General features: G+C 40.1%; 1 protein-coding gene across 4 annotated transcripts in view; it reads left to right on the top strand.

The window, feature by feature from the left end:
* LOC121910723 (transcription factor COE1-A-like) overlaps positions 1–23,764 on the top strand; it is a 94,332-nt gene that overhangs the window by 51,892 nt on the left and 18,676 nt on the right. For all 4 annotated transcript variants that reach the window (XM_042432017.1, XM_042432018.1, XM_042432016.1 and 1 more), the window contains exons 7-10: positions 11,010–11,091; positions 12,230–12,371; positions 13,804–13,937; positions 15,768–15,894. In XM_042432017.1, the coding sequence (XP_042287951.1) occupies positions 11,010–11,091; positions 12,230–12,371; positions 13,804–13,937; positions 15,768–15,894 (485 nt within the window). The remainder of the gene's footprint in view (positions 1–11,009; positions 11,092–12,229; positions 12,372–13,803; positions 13,938–15,767; positions 15,895–23,764) is intronic.

Below are 23,764 nucleotides of genomic sequence, written 5' to 3'. Positions count from 1 at the left end.
TATCCCCTGTTTCTCCCTCTTTTCTGTCCCTCTGGTGAGTAAGACCTCTGACAGTATTTGTCTTGATGGTAATCATGTTGTAATTTAATCTTATCATGGCCCTTAACTGTAGAGTAGCATCACAGTGCCACAGTCCTGGTTAATTTCTTATTAAGGGTCATTACCTCTGTTGTGACTCCTGTCCAGCAGCGTATTTAACAGAGTCCATAACAATAAAGGTGAATAATCCCTTGATCTACATGCAAATAACTCGGTGAATTTATGTGTTTATTTTACATCTACAAGCTCGCTGAGTATATCTGAAGTACAGCGGCATCAACCTTAAAACAAGACTGTTCCTCTCAGTTGAATAGTTGACATTTTGAAGATTTAGTTTGACATAGTTACACACTGATATGTGAAATATACGCAATACATATGAAGTCTTTGGCTCATTAGGTGTTTTACAATTAAATACAGTCAATACTAGAAAACAAATACATTCATAAACCCTAAAAACATACACAAGACAGAGACTTAAAGGAGCCCTGTGGAGTTTTCTTGTTAACAAATACAAGTTATGTTTACAGTCAGTGTTACTCACTAAAACTCATTGTTTGTATCCCCGAGGTCTAACAACAACCTATTGACTGTATAGAAATACGGACGTCATGACAGCTCCCCAAAAGTGAAGCCAAAGTATCTTGATCGCCCCCACCAGGCTGCAGTATAGGTCATAAGTCCCGCCCCCTCCGTGTCAGTGGATTGGACATGAGCCAAAAAAAATTACATGTACACATCAAATATGTTTTTCCCAAAGATGGTTTTGTGTCATTTTAGATCGTTCTTATCACTCTGATGTTTGTCCACACCATTTTTCTGATAAGTTTGTTTTTAATTAGACATTTGATGATATAAAAAGGGGGTGTGACATCATGATTGACAGCTGTGACAGCCAATCTCAAACCTCTGTCAGGGACAGCTGAGGGGGTGTGTCCTGCAGCTCCAAATGACGTCACACAAGCAAGATGGCAGCTCCTGGAAAGGAGATATTTTATCTTCGCTTTTGCAAAGCGGCAGGAAGTGGACGCACGTCGTCAATATCTATATACAGTTGATGCAACAAACGTGTAAAACATTTCAAAGGCTGATTTTTCTCAAAAGTTTGAATCCTGTATCGTTTACGTCCCTGTTCGCCAATCTTCTTCTTCTTTGCCTTTGTTGGCGCATTGCTGCATTTCTTAGAGCATTACCGCCAAATGTACTGTATTATTGGAATAGTGTGAAACAATTGGCAGGAACATGTATCACGTCACCTGCATGATCCACTAATAAAACTGCTTCATAGTGCTACTAGAGGTCAGAAACTCCACAGGGTACCTTTAATCTACTTAAGACTTAAAACAGGACAGATTTCAAAGGATAATTCCTTTTTGTTTCCATTAGGGTCTTATTTATCATAGTTTCAGCCATCATTCCTATCATCAAACTATTAGACTGGTTTTAAACAAAGTCCATCACATTTTACAGACCTGGTTCACCTTTGATCTACTATACTTTCCATAGTTGTGCACACACAGTTTTCCGGGGCAATAGTTAGTTATGGACATTTTGAGTGCGCTCACCTTTGCTTTTACCTCTAAATAAAGTGCTTTAGATAATTTGTTCGCAGACTGATCGCTGGATGGTTTGTGTTTCTCCCCCTGTTGGACTTTGTTGTAGCGTCATCACTGTAATACAGAATAATCACAATAATTCTTTGCTGTAAATGGGTCGTTTTCTTTCATTATTTGTACAAAGCAGCTTCTCTCTAAATTTCAATTCCCTGACAGAAGCATATCTTCATTTAACACACAAAGGACTGATCCTATTAACTCATAAAAACATCATAACTTCACTTGTAAATGTATTGATAGTCTTTCATTGTAATAGTTGCTGCTACTGGTGCATAGATTATGATTGTGTGAATGACACTGTGCTGCTTTGTCACAAACAATGACATCAGTGACACCATTACATGTAACAATGATGTAATGACACTTTTACAGGTCTGAACAAGTAGACTGTACAAGTTATTAATACTCACTTTATCTCAGCCCTGCCAGACGGTACGAACCCGCTCGTAGACATCACACACGCTGGCTATCACCACCTCGGCCTGCTCCGTCATTTAAATATGCAGAGATGACAACAATGACAGCATTAATAGTAATGATAGCAATATGAAGCTAAGCCCTCATCATCATCATCATTAGCATATCTCCAGGGAGATGAGCTGTGATTGACAGCTAGCTGGGTGTTTTTTGGGCTGCAGCTCGGCTATCAATTACCTCTGTGCATATCAACCATCATTATGTAAAATAACTCCGCTTCGCTCGGCTCTGCTCAGTTCTCTTAAGTCTTGTTCTCTCGCATAACTCTCTTTCCCTCTTCCATGCATTTCCTCCCTCCCTCCCCTCCTCCTTTTTTCTTTCTTTCGCACTCCATTTCGCTCCCGACCACTCTCCCCTTTTACTCGCACTTTCTCCTCTATCTGGGTTTCTTATTCTCTCCACTCCTCTTTCCCGCTCTCACGCTCCTGTTACTTTTAGCATTGCTCATCCATGGCACTGAGTGTGTCTTCCCAGATCCCCCTTTTTTTTTTTTTGCAAATGACAGCATATTTTCAGCCACTTAAGTTACTTTATCCAGTAAAAGTTTGGGCGAGTCTCAACCATTGAAAGAAAACAGATACACAGGACTGAGCGTGTGATCAGTGCAGTGTGGAAGTGCAAATGGAAACACACATCAATCCTCTTTTGTTCATTTCAGTGTGGGGATTGTTGCATAATCCTCATTGTGAGGTGTTGCCCTTGTATCATACTGTCTCATACTAGGATGGCTGTAAGGCTGACACAATACTGTATGTTTGTAAAGCTGAAACAGTTGATTGATTGACACAGTTAGTTCCAACAATTTCGAGAATCCATAAAAAATGCCAAAACCTTCCCGGTTCCAGCTTTTCATGAGAGGATTTTCTGCTTTTCTCCTTTTTTTTTTAATGTAATAAATAATGATAAAGTTTATTATTGTTAAAGTTTATTTGTGTAGCACTTATCAAAACCATCATTACAAAGTGCTTTGCAACAAAATGCTATCTGATGTCAAATAATCTTTAGTTGCAGCCCTGTAGTTTAAGCTTGAAAGACAATTTCCTTTCTTTCAGTTTGGCTCTAGCAGTACAGTTTCCAGGTTACGCAAGACTTGGTAAAACTCACATATCATTTAACCAAGGCTAAAGAGAATTTCCACTTTTCCTTCCAAATAAAATGAATTCACCTTCCTCCTCAGATTCATCTTCATCTTGCCTCTTTTGTGGCATTTCTGTCACCAGCACACAAGCTAAAAAATACCTCAATTATCCGCACTTTTGTTTCTGTCACTCTTTTAATCTGGTTACACCAACTGCAACAAACATGACTTCCTAATCTTCTTGTAATTATTACTATAGATTTAGTGTCACCTGTTACAGTGGCTGTCCCCGCACCATCGTTCAAGCCTCATATCAGCAAGCGTTTTCCCTGCTGAAGTGCTTTTGAATAAGACACTACAAGGGCAAAGAAAAAAAAGCAAGCATTTCCCCCACAGGAAGCAATATATTATCACATTATAATTGTGATAACAGCCAAAGAGGGTGATATAGTATTTCATATCCTTGTTTTTCCTATACTACATGACTGCTCAGATGGCGGGCAAGGGGCCTAGAAATGCTATCTGATGTCATCGCATTAAACAATAACAAGCACTCAGTGTAAACAGGAAACAGGAAGTTGATCTCAGACAGATCAACAGACTGAGAGGGAAACTCACACCACAAATATTAGCTAGATTATTTGAAATGACTGATGAGAAGGAAAGGCATGTTGAACTGAGAGGACGGTCAGCTACAGTATTAACATGAAGAGTGACTTTTTTTGAGTATTTTTAATGGTATGTTTCCAAACAGTCCTCCTCTTCGTGCAGAATGGTTCTAATTTAGAAAGCGAGCAACCAATAACTGATCTGGCAGTTACGATAGGTGCAAGTTGTTTCACGCACACGCACACAGAGAAAGATACTGCAGTCAAAACCACCATTCTGTTAGAAAGCTCTGCCAAGAAACTTGGCAGGCAGGTGAAATAAGACATCTAAAGCAAGCAGGGAGACAGAGAAGAGACGGACGAGGCAGGAGCAGCAAAAGCACTGATCTGTTGTTCAGTTTGTCTGCACTAACTGACTGGCTGCAATTTCTCCACCTGTCAACAACAACTCACCAGAATGCTGTGTGCATGTTTGTGTGTGTGTGTGTTTGTGTGTGTGTGCTTTGGAGAGATTTTTGTTTTTTTCTCTTCCAAGGCAGCATCGTTATTCTTGGCTCAGTAGAATGGTGTGTCTTTAGGGAATAAAACGGACACAGACATCCAGCCTTAAACACTCTTTCTCTCTATGCGCACACACACACATCCACAAAGCTGGAGTTCCCCCGGATGTCACCCTTGCCCTGTTGGCATTGTAACTGTTTAAATGACAGGAGAGTGGTCGAAACAAACTCCCACAATCCTCTTTCCTCATTCTCTCTTCTATTTGTTCCTCCTTCGCCCTCACACACACTCTCTCTATCCCCCCCTCCTCTTCTCCACAGTGTTTCTGTATCTCTACATCCCAACGCCCTCTCCATCCCCTCTGTCTGTCACTTCCTGTCTCTCTCTTCAGGTCTGTGTTAGCCCTATATATTAAATATTAATGTCAGTTGTGCTCTGAGCCATAATTGCCATCTCAGCCTCTGAATAATGGATGTAACTGTGCCATTCACTACTACACGATGGCTAACAGGCCAAGAAAACTGCATCCAGCTATGGTTTTCTACAATACAATGGCTAATAGACAACACAAGCATCCTAGCATGGTTGAATACATTTATCATTGCTAACAGGCTAAATAACACTTGCGTCCTAATGTGGTTGACTGCACAAAGCTAAAAAAAAAACAAATATGAGCATTCAACTGGGGATGACAACATTATGGCTCATAGAAGCACCACCATGACAATATGGTTGCTGAATTGGCGACCAGAATTAAAAGGAAAGTTAGTATCGGACTTCCATTTATCTTCAAATGAATGCTGTGTTGCCCCACGTGTCTGCTAGCTTTGGCAACTAGAAGGTGATTGTTTGCTAACACGTTAGCCATAACAATTTTATAATAGTAATATTTATAATAATACAGCATGCCATGGCTGTGGGTGTGTCTGTTGTGGAGTTCTGTCTCCCCTCAAATGGCCAAAAAAAGGACCCTTTTTACAATAGACATTTTGACATGTTGTAGCGGGTAAAGAACAGGTGCAATTATAATATTAATGATGGCTACATCCCATTTTAAATGCTGCTGAGCCAGCATGCACAATACCAGGGCCTTAACCCAATAATTATTAATGTTATATTTCACAAGGGCAGTATTCCTGCTCACACACAAAGTGTCAAAGTGTCCACTGTGAGAAAAAAATGTATCAATGTATCCTTAATCAGACAACTAACTTGAACCAAAAATAATTTTACCTTACCTTTACTTCACTACCACCTTGCCCAACACCAAACATACTCTAAACATTCAGTATTGTCAGAGCCTCTAAGTTATAGATTTAAATAAAACCATCACAGCTCATAGACTGTAATATATCTGTTTGTGCTGTTTTGCAATATTTCCTCACTATGACCAGAGTCTTTGCAGATGATCAGGAGATCAGAGTTTGCATCCTGTCACAGACTTGCAATTAATGATTGCCTTTTTATTGACTGTTACCACAATCTTTCTCTGACCTTAACTAAGTGTTTTGTTGCTGGATCCTAACCATATCTCAACCATTGATTATTTTCCTTTATACTTCTCCCCAAACCTAAAACATTGGCATTAAAACAAAAACATAACTGAACATAATTCAGAGTTTTGGAAAACTGTAATATCAATGATTTTGCCTTTTCTGACAATAATGTTGTCAGTCACCATATAAAATGACAAGCATGTGAAAAGTAATAATTCCAATTTATTGTATTTAAACATGAGTTTGTCTTTTTTCTGTCTTTCTGTTTTGTTTCTTTCCATCTTCATTTTTTACTCTACACTCACTACCACTCTAACATTTCCCTGTCCAGATGGTGTGTGTGTGTGTGTGTGTGTGTGTGTGTGTGTGTGAGTCTCTTTGTGTGCTTGCAGCATGCAGGACTGGTGTCGGGTCAGCTCCCTGAGTGTGGTACTCACAATATAGCAAAGGTCAACAGCGCTGTTATCACTTGAACATGATCGGGCTTCGCAGAGAGGGAGTGAGATAAAGGAGAGAGGGGGAGAGTGCTCCCCTCCCCCACAGTCATTCAGACTCTTATAATTGCCCAGTTTAATTGGAGGCCTCTTAACGACCAGTGACTGGACCAGCCAATCAATTCACACAAGGTGTCTGAGTGTGTGTGTGTGCCTGTGTGTGTGTAGCTGCAGGGCCTTTCTGTAGCAGAGTTGATTAGGCCAGATGGGGTCAAGTGAAGGGGGAAGAACGCACACATACTGCATTAGAATGTAGAATATGTTCTGTTGGCAATCAATGAGAGAAAACGCTCTTGTAGGAAATAGACGGACGGAGTCAAGCAGTAGATGGAAATATGAAAAATAACGAGTGATATCATCAGATCACCAACAGGTTAAGCCACTAATAGACTGAATTATTATCTCTGCTAGGCATAAGCCTGATGGGGATCATGTTTTTGGTTGTGTGTGTGTGCGTGTGTGTATCTGTCTGCAGCTAATCTTCCATACTACTGGACCTGCCAGCTTAATATTTCTGTGCACATTTATGACTGTATTCTTAAGAACCTCTTGTGGTTGTGGTGATTCATAATTTTTGAAAAAAAAATTGAAAAAATTTGGACTGACTCTTCACTCTTTTTAACTGGCCAGTAAGAGATCAACGACTGTTTCAGTTAGGAATCTTGTTTCTGATAGGAACAACCAATCATGCCAATTGTTGCCATGTTAGATCAATCAATGCCAAATTTCAGTATCTTGAGTGTGGGTTGTGTTGAAAGTTCAAATAAATATTGATAAGACTCCTCATGAGCCTGTCGTAAAGCTTAGACTTTCGTCTTTTCAGGAGTCCTCACCATTTTACGATATGTGTTGTGACATATCAAAAGACATTGCCAGCAGTCAGCGAGGCTAAAAACAAGGCTCACCTAGTGTGAAGCAGGCCACATTTTGGCTTTTCTAAAACTGACATCCATAAAAAAGTTTGCTCTTGATCTTGCACCGGAGCATCTGCAGATTAATACCATACCTGACATGTTATGATCCACTAAAGTTAGACACGATACGAGATGAATAAACCCCTGTTTTCGTTATCTTCGCCGCCATCTTGAGTGTACACACCTGGCGGAGATCTGCACTCTACTGACTGCGCTCTTCTAGTTTGGTTTGTGAAAACTCTGAAAAGGGGAAATTAATGCTCATGCTGTATTTTTTCCCAAACAAACCTTAAAAAAGACTCACGTGACAACATGTGATTTGTGATTTAGACTGGATCTATCAATACCGTACTCTGTGATAGAGAACAGGACAATGTCACAAATCATTAAGCCACATTAACTATTTATTTTTATTTAAAGAAAATACAGAATGTAGAAGAGGAAAGAGTGTTGCAGTAATGCAGCTGTGTTGGGTTTGGGCCTTGCTCAGTCGTGCAGCATAAGAGACGAGAGGCTTTCTAGTTCACCTCTGGATGCGGCAAAACTAGTGTTACCGTGATCACAGAGCAGTAGCTTACTCAAACTACTGCATGTAAAGGTGCCATGTTGAGTTTTTGACCACTAGTGGCGCCATAGAGGAATGTTTTGATGACTGGGTCTCAGTATTGTTTATGTCTTGTGTTCTAAGTACAGTGGAAACAGCTCACAGTGATCATGTCTGTCCGGGTCAAATTCATCACTATAAGCGGATGATTATTATATCCAAATTTTTTTTCCTTTTCTTTATTTCTCATGCAGATTACCATCTAATTGACATTTGTATATTTATTACATGAATATAAAGTAATGAAATGGGCAGCTTGACTATTTACAGAATTTTATGGACTGTTTCAAAATACAGTACAGCTGTTTCAAAAGCCTGTTGTGTCACTGCTGCATCTCGTTAGATCATTTTTGGCAGTTTGTCATAAGCTTCAAGGAGACTATGTTTTTCATTGAGGGAAAATTACTTTCTTTTTCCCGTCATGATTTCAATGTGCACACAGCACCAGCCTCAGGTCACCAGCCGTTTAGCAGACGGGTTACCATGAGGCAATAATGGTGCCGCAGCCGCTAAGTACATATCATACATGTATCATGGGAATAAAGTAAAAAAAAACATGGAATTACCATAGTTTAAACATTTTTTTTCCAGATGTTGTCATCTATGAAAAGCCCCAAAATGAACACTGTAAGCAGACTACTTGATTACTATAAGCAAATTATTTAAACAGCATTTGTATAGGAATGATTCTGTCCTGAGCTTTTTGATCCATATAAGCGTTTGATCACTGTAGCCGTGATCACTTTTTTCAAACTTTCGCTGACACGTACAAGATACAAGTTTCTTCAGACTGTAGAGTTGATTGTACTGAAACTTATGATGACATTTACAATGAAACTGTAAATTAATGTGGATCTTCATTTCCGATACGGTTCACTTGATAACGTGATAAGGTATTTATCATAAAACCATAAAGCATATTGGATCAGTGCAGCCCTAGTCAACTGTAAACAAAACAATGTTGTTTGCAATAATAATTCCAGAGTACTTTTAAGTACACTTTTGTGGTAGCTGTATTTTACTTTAGTATTTTTATTTTTTTACTGTAGTACATTTCAGAAGGAAGTCACATTTTTGAGTTACAGAGGTTCCTGAATAAGCTACAACATTAAAATGATTTAAATCAACACTCTGAAAGCTATTTTTTAGATTGAGTACTTTGACTTTTTGTAGTACTCAAGTACATTTTGTATTTTTACTCAAGCTAGATTTTAATTGCAGGGTATTTACATGTAGAGGAGTCTTGCTAAAAGATCTGAACATTGTTTTTCCGCCATTGCTTCTCATATTTCAGGCGAACGAGCTGGAGAGTATGAGCTTCCTCCTGCCTCCTTTACACAAAGATCTATAGCAGCGGGTCAGATGAGGTGGTCATGTTAATGCTATGCTAGTGTTGTGAGAAGGACTAGACAGTGGGAGGTCAGCAGAGGTCACCGCAGCTGTCCTCCGCTGTGATAGGCTGTCACCCAGGGGTGAGGGGTCAAGATAATTAGGCATGCAGAAATCCAGCGCCAGTGTTCTAACGAAGCCTGAGCTCGTTAACGCAGAGTTTTACACTCAGACCTGCCACTGGGCTGTGCTGCACCGTCACACATACACACATATATATATATATACACTCACACGCAGAGTCCATGTTTGCACACACACACACACACACACACACACACACACACACACACACACACACACACACACACATAAGCACACACCTCTTGTTCTGGAGGTCCAGTACAAGGGCTGTCATCTCTTGAACAGCAGAGCACCAGGCTCAGCCACAAGGGAACAGAGGTGATGCAGACTTGTTAAAAGTTCAAATTATCTAAGTACATAGTTTCACAGTTTTTAAGATAAATACAGAGGGTGGTGGACACAGTATTATTAATTCTAATATAATAGTTCCTCAATTTTTGTAGATCTGAATAATGTTCTATTTATGTTGCAACAGAAAGCTGCTGATTCAACTTAATGATGTTTTTCATGGGGCTGTCGTTTGTGGAGTTGTTGAATCAGATTGTGTACTAAATATTTAGTAACAGCCCAAAAACATCAGCATTAAGCTTCTACAGTAGAAGGTTTATTGCAATGGCATTGTATTGTATCGCATTAGAATTCACAGCTACCCGATCATAAGAAACTCAAACAAAAGACAAAACACTGCTGAGTATGAATGCATAATGCAACTCAAAGGGAGAATGTGTGCAGAGTGCAGCACAGAGGAAATATTATCTTGCATGTGAGGTTGCGTTATTACTTTTATTGAGCTGTAACACACACAGATGTAACACAAACATACATGCAAACATGAACATGTGTATGTCTGCGTTTTTTGTGTGCCTTGTTGCTTCTGCCAGGCTGGCCAGCTGGCTCACACCAAAACACAACCTGGATGTGTTTGTTTGCTGTTGATGGCCATCTGTGTGTTTGATTTATTCTCTAATATAGATCCCTGACATATGGTCCCATTTCAAAAACCCAATGATTCTCCCCTTTTTTTTAATGATTTGACATTAGGAAAGCACCTCTACAATAAAGATGTTAAAATCTTTGCTTTTCACATGCTGAAAGGTTTGAAACTGAGGATGAAGGTCAAGTTTAAGACAGACTAAAGGAAAGAAAGACAAAGGCAGGAGGGGGAGTTTTTTTTTTAATGTCGGAACCGATAACGATATAACAGACATCTGCATTCATATCTAGATATCTGTTTTTTTCTCAAAGCAATTAGTCTTTGCTTTGAGAGTGATGTGTAGGTTAGAATGAATTTGGATGTAGCTTGAAGTTTGGATTCACAAAAGTTTAAAACTGAAGGTCAAACCTAAGACTTTCTCAAACTTCAACTGGCTCACAGTCACATATTCTCGCCAGTTTTGCTTGAGTGTGCTGCTTTACTTCTCCTCATAAGTTCATCCAACGCCTTTATGTGGCATTTCAAAGCCGTCTCAGTTGGTGTGGATTTAAGAACAAAAAACATGTTCCACATATCCACAAGGAAATTCATTGTGAATTCTGAACAGTATGAAATATTAATTTCACTATCTGTATTTGGGGATCTGTGTGTACTCTGTGTAGGAGACTGGGCTTGAATTCACGTATCCTGAAGGAACGCAGTGAGGTCGTCTTTACTCTGGTCTAATGTTAAACTGTTAAGCCTCAACGATTGCATGTCCTCTCTGTCTCCGTAGATTCTTCCTCAAGTTTTTCCTCAAGTGCAACCAGAACTGTCTAAAGAATGCAGGAAACCCACGAGACATGAGGAGGTTCCAGGTAGAAATCAACTTTTTTTTACACTTCTTTTACACTTTTTATGTGTGTGTGTGTTTGCATCTCCCTCTCTATCTGTCATTTTCTATCTTTATGTCTAGCAGTCTATCTCCTTTCTCTGTCCCCTCTGTGCATGTAACACGTAATACAGTACTGCGACACATAAACACAGGAATGTGTCTGCGTATGTGTGTGTAAGTAAATAAGCTATCAGCGCCCTCACAGGAAACATGAGATCCTGACCCTGACTAGTCAGAACATAAATACACACACAATGCTGGGAGACGGAAAGAGAGAGAGAGAGTAGGATGTTAGAGAGAGAAGAAGGAAAGAAAGAAATACAGAAAGAAAGAAAAAGACAGGAGGTTGTGGATAAGATTAAGTGCCGTCCAGCCTTTATTATTTCCTTATCTTCATGGCCACAACACAATCAGGAAGACACCACTTCAGTCTGAGTGGAGATACTGGGCGCCCAGAAGATACTGATAGATTTATTACCATGGCACGTGTGTGCGTGTGTGTGAGCGATTATGTATGTGTGTGTATTTCTGTTGGTGCACTCTTGTGTGTGTGTGTGTGTCTGTGCTATGTATGTGTGTATGTGTGTGTGATAGGACAGAGAGAGAGAGAGAGAGTCATACAGTAGCGACAGTATCTGTGCCTCTAATTGTGCAGCTCTATTGTAGTGGAACCAGAGAAGACAGCTCTGTTTCCCTGGGAGATAATTAAGGGCCGGACCCATCAGGAACTATTGAACAGAGGAGGATAGACACCACACACACACACACACACACACACTCACTCACACACACACACACACACACACATACATACACTGCACAATATCTTAGTGTATGTTGAGTGTGACGGTAATAACAGTGATAACGGGTTACATTTAAAGAGCTTTTCACAGTTTCATGGTTTCAACTCCTCCTCGCAATGATCTATAGACCCCCGACTTTGTAATCCCTCATTTTTTCTTTTTTTTCCTCTTACTTTTCTCTTTTCTCTCTCACCCCTTTCCTTATTCTCACCCCAAATCTCTCATCTTTTATCTCCTCACTTTCTTGTCCCTTTTCCCATCCATCTCCTGCTCACTCTATCTGGCCCTCATCCTGTCTCATCCCCTGCTCCTCTCCAGGTGGTGGTATCGACCACAGTCAGCGTGGAGGGACATGTCCTGTCAGTCTCCGACAACATGTTCGTCCACAACAACTCCAAACATGGCCGACGGGCCCGCAGGCTCGACCCCGTGGAAGGAACGCAGTCTTACCTAGAGCACGGTAATACGGGAGTGTGTGTGTGTGTGTGCGTTTTTGTGTGTGTGTGTGTGTGTGTGCATGAATGTGTGTAAGCCTAAGCAGCATGGCCACCAGATGGTTGATGGTTTAATCCTATCAGGTGATTCCTGCCCCTCCATCTGGCTAATCCAACCCACTAAAACACACACACACACACAAAATGCATGGTGTGGTGCTCTCTCTTTCTCCGTGTGTGTGTGTGTGTGCTGCTAGGTCTAATATCATTATGCTTCTTTTTCACTAACAAACCCAGAGTAAGGGATGTTGTTGTAATTCAGCTGAATACTGATAATCAGACACACACTTACATGATGAGAGTTATTGTTGTGATGTGTGATTGGATCATATGAGCTTATACGCACAACAATCAGATAATATTGAAGTGACATAAAGCTGACTGTATCTAGTCTGTTTGGAGTATTAGGATACATACTGAGCTCTCTGTGTGTGTTTTTGTCATATCATTAGTTTAAAAAAATTAACTGCAATAATATCTTGTCAGTTGTCCTTGAGAAGAAAGGCTTTGGGATAAGGAAAGAATAAATAAATAGCACAGGCGGGCAAGGAACACAAAGCTACACTGTCAGAATGATGCTTGAAGAAAAACATTTATAATGATAAGACAATAAATGGACAATTTATCCTCATCTTCACAGAATAATAACAATAATAACAAAAGTATTTTGAAAGAAGCAATAAAATAAATCTTTTTCTTGAGTGGCTCATCTATCACATAATACCTATAAAGAGTATACAAACTTCTTTTTTTCTTCTTTTGAGCAAGTTCATTCTTGACTTTTGGCAACAGAAGTCCACTTACTTACTCACTTAAAGGGTCACTTAAAATAATTCAGAGCTGATGGAAAATACAGTGGAGCTGATGTTTAAAATTCCAGTTATTCTGATGTTATATTCCTCTGCTGTAGGTCAACAAGCATTCAGATTAATTCTCATTTTACATGACACTGTCCAAAAAAAATCTCAATAATTGAATAAGTGATGGTTTGAAAATGAAAAGAGAAGAAGCCCGCACCTTGATCTAAAACCTCACCGCTTATTTCCTTTATTTATTCTCTCATTGTACTCATGGAACAATTTACAAAGAGAGACTTGGACTCAGTCTTTGACTCGTCATTGTATTCAGTATAAGTGTTGCGTGCTGATCTGGATGACAGCCAAAAGCCGAGGGTGTAGCATGAAGAAATATGAGGTGCAGATGCAACAGCGATGAAAGGCTCCACTCCAGATCCCCCCCTCACTGTTTAAAGACTGATTGTTCTTTAAAGGAAATGCTTTCCTACAATCATGAATAAATGTTGAATAGAATTTCACTCATCAAGACTCAATGTTGATACTCAAGGTTTTTATCGAACTATGGCAACTATCTATTAATATGTTTTACTCCTCTCGCCAGGAGCAGCCCCCTGCATTAAAGCCATCAGCCCCAGCGAGGGGTGGACTACGGGGGGCGCGACAGTCATCATCATAGGAGACAACTTCTTCGATGGTCTCCAAGTCATCTTCGGTACCATGCTGGTTTGGAGTGAGGTTGGTTTGCCTGCAATCATCATCCTGTCAAGATGTTGTTTCAACCCCTCGACTGTGTGTTTTTGCCCTCAGACCGTTGGAAGTAATTCAATATGAAAACATACTTTTCCTCATGGTCAGGCTCTTAACTGTCTGTGATCATGTGTGTGTGTGTGTGTGTGTGTGTGTGTGTGTGTGCGTGTGTGCGCGTGTGTGTGTGTGTGTGTGTTAATGTTTGTCTAAATGAGGTTTGCCTCTCTAATGAGTCCCCACCAACAAGCAACCGCCGCCCCTCTCTACCTTCCTCACCCACACTCCCTCTGTTTCTTTCTCTTTGGAATACTGATCAAATCAGCAGATTTTGATAGCCATCGGCTTAATGCTCACAAAAACACACACTCTCTCTCTCTCTTGCTCTCTCTCTCTCTCTCTCTCTCTCACACTCACACACACACACACACAGACACACACACAGAGCTCACTATCATACTTTTCCCCAGCGCCACTCCTCTACAGAATGTTTATTTGTCTTCTGACTCCACTCACCGTGTGCGCCGAGCGACCATGGCTCCCTTCCAACAACAACACTAAGTGTGTGTGTGTGTGTATATATGCTGGCATACATGGATGGGTGTGTGTGTGTGTGTTAAGAGCTGAGGGGTTTGTTTACAGTGTTGAGAGCCACACTTACACACACTAACATGTGTACAGAGTTTCAGTTCAGTTCAGTTCAGTTCAAACTGACTCAGCTCTCTTGGCGTTCTTCAGACTGGCTCCTAATGGATTTTGGCCAACCAAATGTTTCATTTGCACTCAACCTGATTATTGAGTCCTAAGCGAGAAAACACAGTTTGAAAAATTTGTGAAATTGATTGCATGTTTGCCAAGTTCTGTTTGTTTACAGCTCTTCCTCCTACCTGCATGTTTTTTGTAAACCAGGGCCAAATAGTAAAAACTATATTTAAAAACTCACCAGAATGTGATGCTCAAGTTTTGGTATTTGTCACATACAGCTCTACATAATGATTCCCTTTTCACCTGCTATCAACATCAAGTGCTGGTTAATCAGATTTTAATTATAGTAGTAAGTTGATGTTTATTTATGTGGCATTCCAAATAGTATGTGTCCCATTCAAGACATTGTTGTAGGTCAAAAATATAAAAAAAATGTAACAATACTTCTTCCAGTAAAACATTCAATACAAAATGATTATAACATCATATGTCTACTTACAAGATTCCATGTAATACATGTCAAAAAACAAGACTTCAAATATATAAATATAAGGGTATCTCCTTTTAAATGTTTGCCCCATAAACTTAAACTCAAGAGGAGAAAAAGGAAACTGTGTTTGCTGAAAACACCAAATTCAGATTCAGGACCTGTAATCTGATTTTATGCAAAAATGCATCAAAACCCAATGTACTGTAAATACAGCTCAGTCAGAGATGCCTTTCACCACCTTAAAAAGTTCAAATGCAATACATCTCCAACCCACAAACTAAAATAAACTTTGGAGTGGAGGTCCAGCTCAGTGAATATCATAACATTTAGAAATGGTCAAAACAGTTTTAAAGGGTGTAAAGCAGGGAAAAACACTTGCAGCAGATGTATTTTAATGCTACATAACCTGGCTGCACCAAATCGAGACTCAAGACGCCTGCAGGCAAAGAAATTCTAAACGTTATCTCACTATTTTTCTGTGATTTTAGTGATTTTGTAACAACCTACCAAACACCAGCAGTGTCCTGATGCAGGAAAATATTTTGTTCTGATCAGGTGATGTATTTTTGTGTGCTAACTTTTCACCCCCCACACCCCTCCCTTCCCTCCCTTCCTTCCTTCTTTAGTTGATCACGCCGCATGCCATCCGGGTGCAGACGCCTCCCAGACACATCCCCGGGGTCGTTGAGGTCACTCTGTCTTATAAGTCCAAACAGTTCTGCAAAGGCACACCAGGAAGGTTCATATACACAGGTAGGTTCGTTGTACGCACACACACACACATACACACATACACACACAAAACACGTTCTTGATTTAAATATATTGTCTTCATTTTTCTTACATTTTCTTGAAGGTACGTTCATGTATTTGCATTTTTGTTTTTTTTAGAATTGTGTTTGCATAAATAAGAGCATTTGGCGGTGTGTGTGTGTGTGTGTGTGTTTTTGTGACTGTGCCTGCATGTGTGTGTGAATAGCGTCTATGAGTTGCAGTTCACTCTCAGGCCAGACAGTGTTGAACTAATGACTGTAGATTAGTCAACATTAACGACCCACACTCGTTAGAATGTTGCCATAATCAGAGGCTCGTTAAAACCAGCTACAATTAAACAGTCTGGTCTTTATAGCCCTCCATACTGAAACTATTAGTGAAATCATCCAGAACACCCAGTTTACTAACACACACATTAAACACACACACACACACACACACACACACACACATACACACATACACACACCCAAGGTTGGGAAAGTGTGTGTGTGATTTCTGACTGGACTGTTGACTGTGAATGAGCGCCTTCCTGCTTCATTCAGCAGAGCAGGAAGAGGAGAGAAAAGAAGAAGAAAGCATGTGTGTGTCCATGTGTGTATGTGTTTGCTCATTTTCTTCACACATATGTGGAAATGGATGGAGGTGATGTGATGTCTGGTATTGATCCACTCAACATGGCTCCATCACATCATAATGGTGACGTCATTCATGGCAAAAAAAGAAAAAAACAGCTGCTGTATAAATTCTTTCAGGGATGAGACATTTAATGACCCCCAGTAATAAACCAAAGATAAAGATGAGGATTTAAACCTGATCAATGAAGATGAAAAAACTTTTCTATAAATACATTTTCTGTTTTACCGGTGGTGTTCATGAAAGCGTTGACATTTCTTGTTCGAGATGCAAAATGCTCACAGTGTAAAGAAAGTGATGAATTTTGTGTTTGAGCTTCAGCTACAGTTATTAGTTCTGAATAAAAGCAAGGCCCTTGTTTTAATATATGTGATAAACACAATGTGCTTTTCATAAAAAATGCGTACAGCAACAAGTAACATAGAATAAGATTAGAAAATACAAGAAAACCACAGCAAAAAAAGCACAAATAGCTCAACTTATATGAACTCATTCAACAATGTGAAATACTAGGAAACAGACTTAACAGTACTCGACACATTGGTTGATTGCCAAGTAGTTCCTGGAAGGTGCAGTGAACAAAACACAACAACACAAAACCAGTTAGCATAACATATGGGCAAATGAACTGTGAGTGCAATAAACCAGACCCAGAATATTTTGTTTTTGTTTTAAATATCTTGATAAATGAAGTATTTTTTAATTTTTGTGTGTGACGTGTCGTCTAAATGTCCCTGACTGGTAGTTTCTTTGTCCAGACGAAGGTAGTCGGCTTGCTTTTTAGTCAAAACATCTTTGGTCTGACCCTGAGGCTGGCCGGCTGGTAATTGGTCCATCTGGTGTCTAACTGCTTCTCCTATTGGGCGCAGATGACCCCCTGTGACCTCGCGATTGGCTGATCGCTTCAACATGTGACCCAGGAAAGGCGATCCGTTACTGCGGTTGCCTGACCCCGCCTCAAGGTCAACTTCTTTCTGGAAGTCACTGGTGAAAGGTCGCGGCGGTGAAAGCCGATTGGCTGTTGTGGTTTTTCAGTGCTTTAGCTGTGGTTGCCTCTGGGTGTAAGGGCCTAGCAATTAAACAAGCTCACGAGCACGCGCATACACACGCAAGTATGCAACAACATGCACACTTGAACACACACACACACACACACACACACACACACACATAAAGCCACACTTGCAAAAAGGTCATGTCTTACACAACTTACCACACACACTTTCAAACAGGGGCAGGAGTTAAAAGTAATTGTAAATCAGAGAGATATGAGAGAAAGATGGTCAGCAGTCTGGTAAACAGATGGTCTACCACATACATACATACATACACATACACAACACACACACACACACACACACACACACACACACACACACACACAGAGCAGTATGGCTGCTTCATCTGCCTGGTGGGAAGAATTAACATTCTCGACATCATACACTCCTATAAAGACACAATGGTACAAAGTGACAATCAATAAATGCTCACGCAAACACAGACGTCACATACACACGTGAGCACATGCACACACAACATACATGCACACACACACACACTCACATATCGAACAGATTTATTGTCAATGCAGCTACATAAGAAAATCCATAGCTCAACTGTGGAGAAAAAACTTTCAGTAAAGGCTGAGAAAGCGTCACAATTTTAGACTTTTCTCTCCTTTAGGAGCAATTTCACTTTTATTTTACAGACAGAAAAAGGGAGAAAAAGAGAGATTGAACTGTAGAGGAGAGATATACAGAAAAAAGGAGAGACATATATATATAAAGAGAGACATAAAGGTGGACTTTTAAAACTAGATTAAAGAATTAAAGATTAAAGAAGTATTGATCCACTCATGAGTGGATCACACACACACACACACACACACACACACACACATGCAGATACACACATGTACATACACATATACAAACACACAGAAAGTCACAGAGAGAAGAAGAGCTGCAGAGAAAGAGATCTCATCTCATAAGGGGAAGAATGAAGCAATAATTCAGTGGTATTGAACTGCTGGCTGGCCAGAGAATCGATCTAACCACACCTCCTCTCCTCCTCCTTCTCCTCCTCCTCTTCTTCTTCTTCTCCTTTTACATCAGTTTTTTTCTGTCCTTTTACCCACTTTTCAGCTTCACCCGCCCTTTCCTCTCTCTTCTTTGCACTCTTTTGTTTAAACACCACCAAAAGATAATAAATGCACCTCTTCAGCGCCTCTCCTCTTTGGCACTTTCTCCCCTCCTCTTTCTTCTGTCTCTCTCCTCTGTTCACGTTTTTATTGTGAAACAGGAGTGGAGGATCTGTCCTCATGAAACTTCTATGAGTATTGATCTGCGGGCAGCTCTGGACTGAGAGGAGGAGTGAGGCTGGAAGGATTCAAGGAGGAGTGATGGAGGAATGGTTGGATGGATGTGTGGATGAAAGTGGCAGAAGGTGTAGTTAAGAGAGAGGGGGGAAAGAGACGGAGCAGAACAGGGGGAGGAGTTGGGGGGGGGGATTCGTGCTGAGATGCTTTCATGGGCAGCAGGGTGGCAGAATGAGTCGAGATCAAACAGGTTCAAGCCTCAGTGTCACCAATCATCCCATCCATTCTGCTGAGGTGTCTTTGTTTGTTGTTTACATATTTGAGGATGTGCATCCAGCTGGGAAAATTTCATGACAACATATAGTATATATGGACATTTTCAGCTTTTAGGAATAGCAGAAGGTGCTGGAAGATTATATATAATAAAATTACTTTATATATTTCTATGAGAGACCTCGCATACTACATGTCCCAACTTGGAAAACAAGCACCCTCCCTCAGAACATGAGACTCACTGGACTAAAGGGGGATGTCATTTGGGCTACTTGTTTAGTCTGTGTTGTGTTGTTGCCGCTTCTCTTGGCCACTCTTGAAAAAAGAGATCTCCACAAGGACATCCTGGATGGAGAGTAAAATCTATATTTACCTTTTTCTGACAAATACCTCTTGTGACTGTGCGAATGAAGAGAAGTAAAGATAGAATAGCGTGATGTTGTCGTAGCCTCGCAAAACCTTCACAGTGTCATGGTGCATAGTTGTAGTAAACATACAAGTGACACTGATGACACTTTCTGTCATCACTGCCCTCCTCTTCCTCTTCTCATCTAATATATTAATCTGTTCTGGCTGAAATACCTACAGCTTTATGTTCTGTTTTCAGTTTCCATGTCTTCTCTTTTCTTTGATGTGATGCATGTGTCGTTTGTTGCATGGCCACATGTGTCCAGATAAAAAAATGATAGCATTCACATTAGAGGATGTGCATATTCATAAGACTTATAGGAACCGTCACCACTGGATTTTAGGTGCTTAAGAGGAACATCTACTTCGAGCAACAGCTAAATAGACTAGTGTTTACTCTCTTAGGCTTACTTCCACCCGGTGATATGGATCATAAAATAAACATTTTCTTTCTGTTTACAGTATTTATGCTTTGTGATGTATGTATTTTTAATTTATAACATGGCTTACAGACACTTAGACACACAACGTTACTTTTACTGTAAGTGTTTTCATTCTATTCAGCAGCAGAGACAACTGCATTTAAGAAGCTCTTAACCGTGTTCACGTATACTCGCTCGTAAGTGCTGCTTTGGGAAACGAGTGTAAAAATTAAAGAGCGTTGGGGTAGAAACACTATTACTATCTTAACTACTAAGACCAGTCATTATCGGGAAAACAGAGCCCTGTTTTGTCGTTCAGGTTGGACGACTCGTTGGGGTAGTTGGTACCCTCTTTGAGAGTTTCTCAGCAGAAGCCAAACAGCTGGAGGCTCATGGGCAGAAGCCCAGTTCGACTTCCAAGTGTCCAAGCATCCCAACATACACACCTACATGACAGAAAGGCTCAGTGTGTAAACTAAAGAGAGACTGCCTGCTTATAAATCACTGGATACATATAATGATGTACTCTGTGCTGGAAGGGATGTTTCCTCTTGGGATATTGAACATTTTCCATCCATCCTTTTTACGATCCACACAGTTTACAGCACAACAACAACCCCTCCTCAACTCCCCTCACCAGATCCGCTACACTGTGTTCAGTTTTCTGCCCCATCTGAGCACGCACATCTCAAAACAGCATCACAGGGAAACCCGTCTGTATGGTTGGAGATAAATATATTCAGTGTTTGTGGGTGTCAGTGTGACTAGTGTTCCTATGGCGAATGCACTTCGACTGGTATTACCGAGGCCTTTTACAGCTGATGTGTAATCAATTGGACGGCTTCTGCTGCACTGATACTATTTCTGTTTCTGCGCGGAAAGAAACCACCAAAGAAATCATTTGAGAAACCTGACCTTTTGGCTTCAAAGTACACGCACACGCATACACACACTGTACGTTAGCACATATACACAGACTTACACAAACCCATAAACGCACTCAAACATTCACACGCCGTCCAACGATTTAAGGTACATATCGTTCTATTAATAAAGAGTCAGTTGGAGGCACTTTAGGCCTAAGACATCGAAACCACTCTAAGTCATCCTGTTATGTATGTGTCTCTTTGAATGTGTGTGTGTCAGTGTGTGTGTTATATTAGAGTTGGAATCGGGTAAACGTCTCCAGAGATGTACAGAGTGTGTATCTGACATTGGCAGTTAATTCTGACAGTTGATATCCCTCCGACTGTTAGGCAGCTGTTTTTGTAGTTTTGTTTTTCTCAACCATAACTGAGAAAACTCCTCCTTCTCTCTCGCCTCCTCTCTCCTCTCACCTGATTTCTATTCTTTCACTGCTTCTCTCCTTATGTCTGTGTCTTCCTTCACTCTTCTCTCCTTGACCTACCTCCTCCAGTCCACTCAATCATGTTCATGTAATTATCATATATGAATCGTAAAAATCCTAATTGCTCCCAAATTTAAAATATGGACTTTCCTTGGAGTAGTAATTTTCATTACATCCATTCATTTTCAATTTTCAACATCTGCTCTTTTTACAGCTCACAATTTATGAAGTTATGTTGCTAACAAATTGAGTGGTTTAGGACATAACAGAATCCAGAAACTTGGGTGTGATTTGATAATAAAACACACACACACGCACGCTAAAAGAAACTGGAAAGCAACACATAACACATTCAGCTGCAAGTAATTTATCAGTGCTGGATGTGGAAAGTACCAAATATCACTCCAGCTGCAAACTTGGACATCTCACACACACACACACACACACACACACACACACACACACACACACACACACACACACACACACACACACACACACACACACACACCCTCAACACCCCACACCTTCTTCTATTCATTTAGTGCAGCCTCTCTACATCTTCCTCTCTGTCTTTCTCTTTCTTCTTCTCTTCTTCTTCTCTCCATCTCTCACTCACACACACATGCGGTAACTTCAGCACAGGAGGTTCAACAACAGGGTGAAGACACATGTTCAGTACAGACAATTAAACACAGAAACACACATGCAGACGCCTACGCATAATACTTTAAACCCTCACACAGACTGACAGAGCTTTCAGACTTGATTGACATATTGATTGTGTAAAGACTGTAGAAAAACGTAATTGCAACATTAAAGTGAACACTAAGCGTTCTTTAAAACCGTTCAGATTATACCTGCAGCATTTTTTATCATACAGATGCTTTTGACACCATTAGTTACTCCATCAGGTCTATTCATCAATGCACATTTGCATGTAGAATTGAAACTTCTGCACTCCATCACAGGGCTGCTGTCGCTATAAATTGCTTAAAGGGTTATTCCACCCAAATTATTTCCTCCTTTACGTCTAGTGGTATTTAACCATGCAGATAGTTTTTGGTTTTATTTGTTCAGGTTTTAGACATTTCTGTTGCCACCCCAATACAGAGTGAGAATGATGGAAATTTGTGCCAAAGCACTGAAAAATGATCTTTGAAAAACTCAAAAGCGGTGTGTTCTTCCAGAAACAATGTTACTCAAGATAATCCACAGACACTTGCAGCAATGTTGTTTTTTTTTTAAATGGAAATACTTTCTACTAAGAAATAGTCCCTATAAAATCAGTCAGCATAATAAAGTGAACATTGTTTCTGGGATTTCGTAATGCTGTGGAATTTTTTAAAATGTAATTATACAATGCTTATACCAGCATAAATTTAATTCTCTTTACTCTCATTGTATCGTGATCACCAATATCTCAAAACCTCAACAAATACAACCAAAATAACTTACTGCATTGCTACCGTACATACCACTAGAGGTAAGTGAAAAAATCTTGTTTGTGTAATTTGGGTGAACTGATCCTTTAAGTGGCAGTTGGCACACAGATTGACATATGTTTTTGTGTGCCAAACGAGAAAATACTTCCACCAACGTCAGTGGGTCTTGAATTACATTTTAGATTAATGTTGTAATGGATTTTTCTTCATATATTTCGTCATGGAAACTCAGATTATTCATATCAAAGCATAAATGTCGTCAATACTGGGATAACGCCAGGCTAAAGTGAAGAAATAAGGGCACAACCCTAAAACATATTCACATCAGATACTAGAGCTTAGATGCTTATCAGGTATGAATACCAAAATTAACACATTTGTACACTGGCAGCCTCTCAGCACAACCACAGTCCACTGAGCAGCCTCACTGGAGCAGTTTTAGCATCCTGCTTTAAGAGAATTTCCACAGTATTTGTTGATGTGGTTTTCTTCCCAGCCAGATTTTGAACTGCCAACCTTTCAGTCACAAGCTCGCCTCTCTAACCTCCAGGCTCTTTGAGATCATGCTGAGCAGGTTCATTATTTTCCAACCCAGTTTTACAAAAAACAAAACAAAAACAAAACTACTTGATACCAGCTTGGTACATGGGAATAAAATGTCACACAATGGCTGCACATTTTAAAAGCCATAATCTAACAGCCATCTTTTTGAAACAAGCATACTGAAGCATAGTTGACTCAGGCAAAGCTGATATAGATACAGATGGTGAGGTGGGAGATGCCCTCAGTATCTCTGAGATTAACCATATAGCATGTCATCACAACATGCATGTACAAAAACATTAGGTTTTGCATCAAATGAATGTGTAGACAGACATTAAGTTATATTCAAAGTCTGCATATTTGTATTTTTCCCCATCAAGACTCATGAGTTATAGAAGAAAGGAGTTGTTTAAAGGATGGGTTCAACTTTCTTGAAAAGTGTCTTAAAATAATACTC

Source organism: Thunnus maccoyii, chromosome 13 (assembly GCF_910596095.1).
Source record: "Thunnus maccoyii chromosome 13, fThuMac1.1, whole genome shotgun sequence".
Taxonomy (NCBI): Eukaryota; Metazoa; Chordata; class Actinopteri; order Scombriformes; family Scombridae; genus Thunnus; species Thunnus maccoyii.
This window is presented reverse-complemented; position numbering and strand designations above follow the sequence as displayed.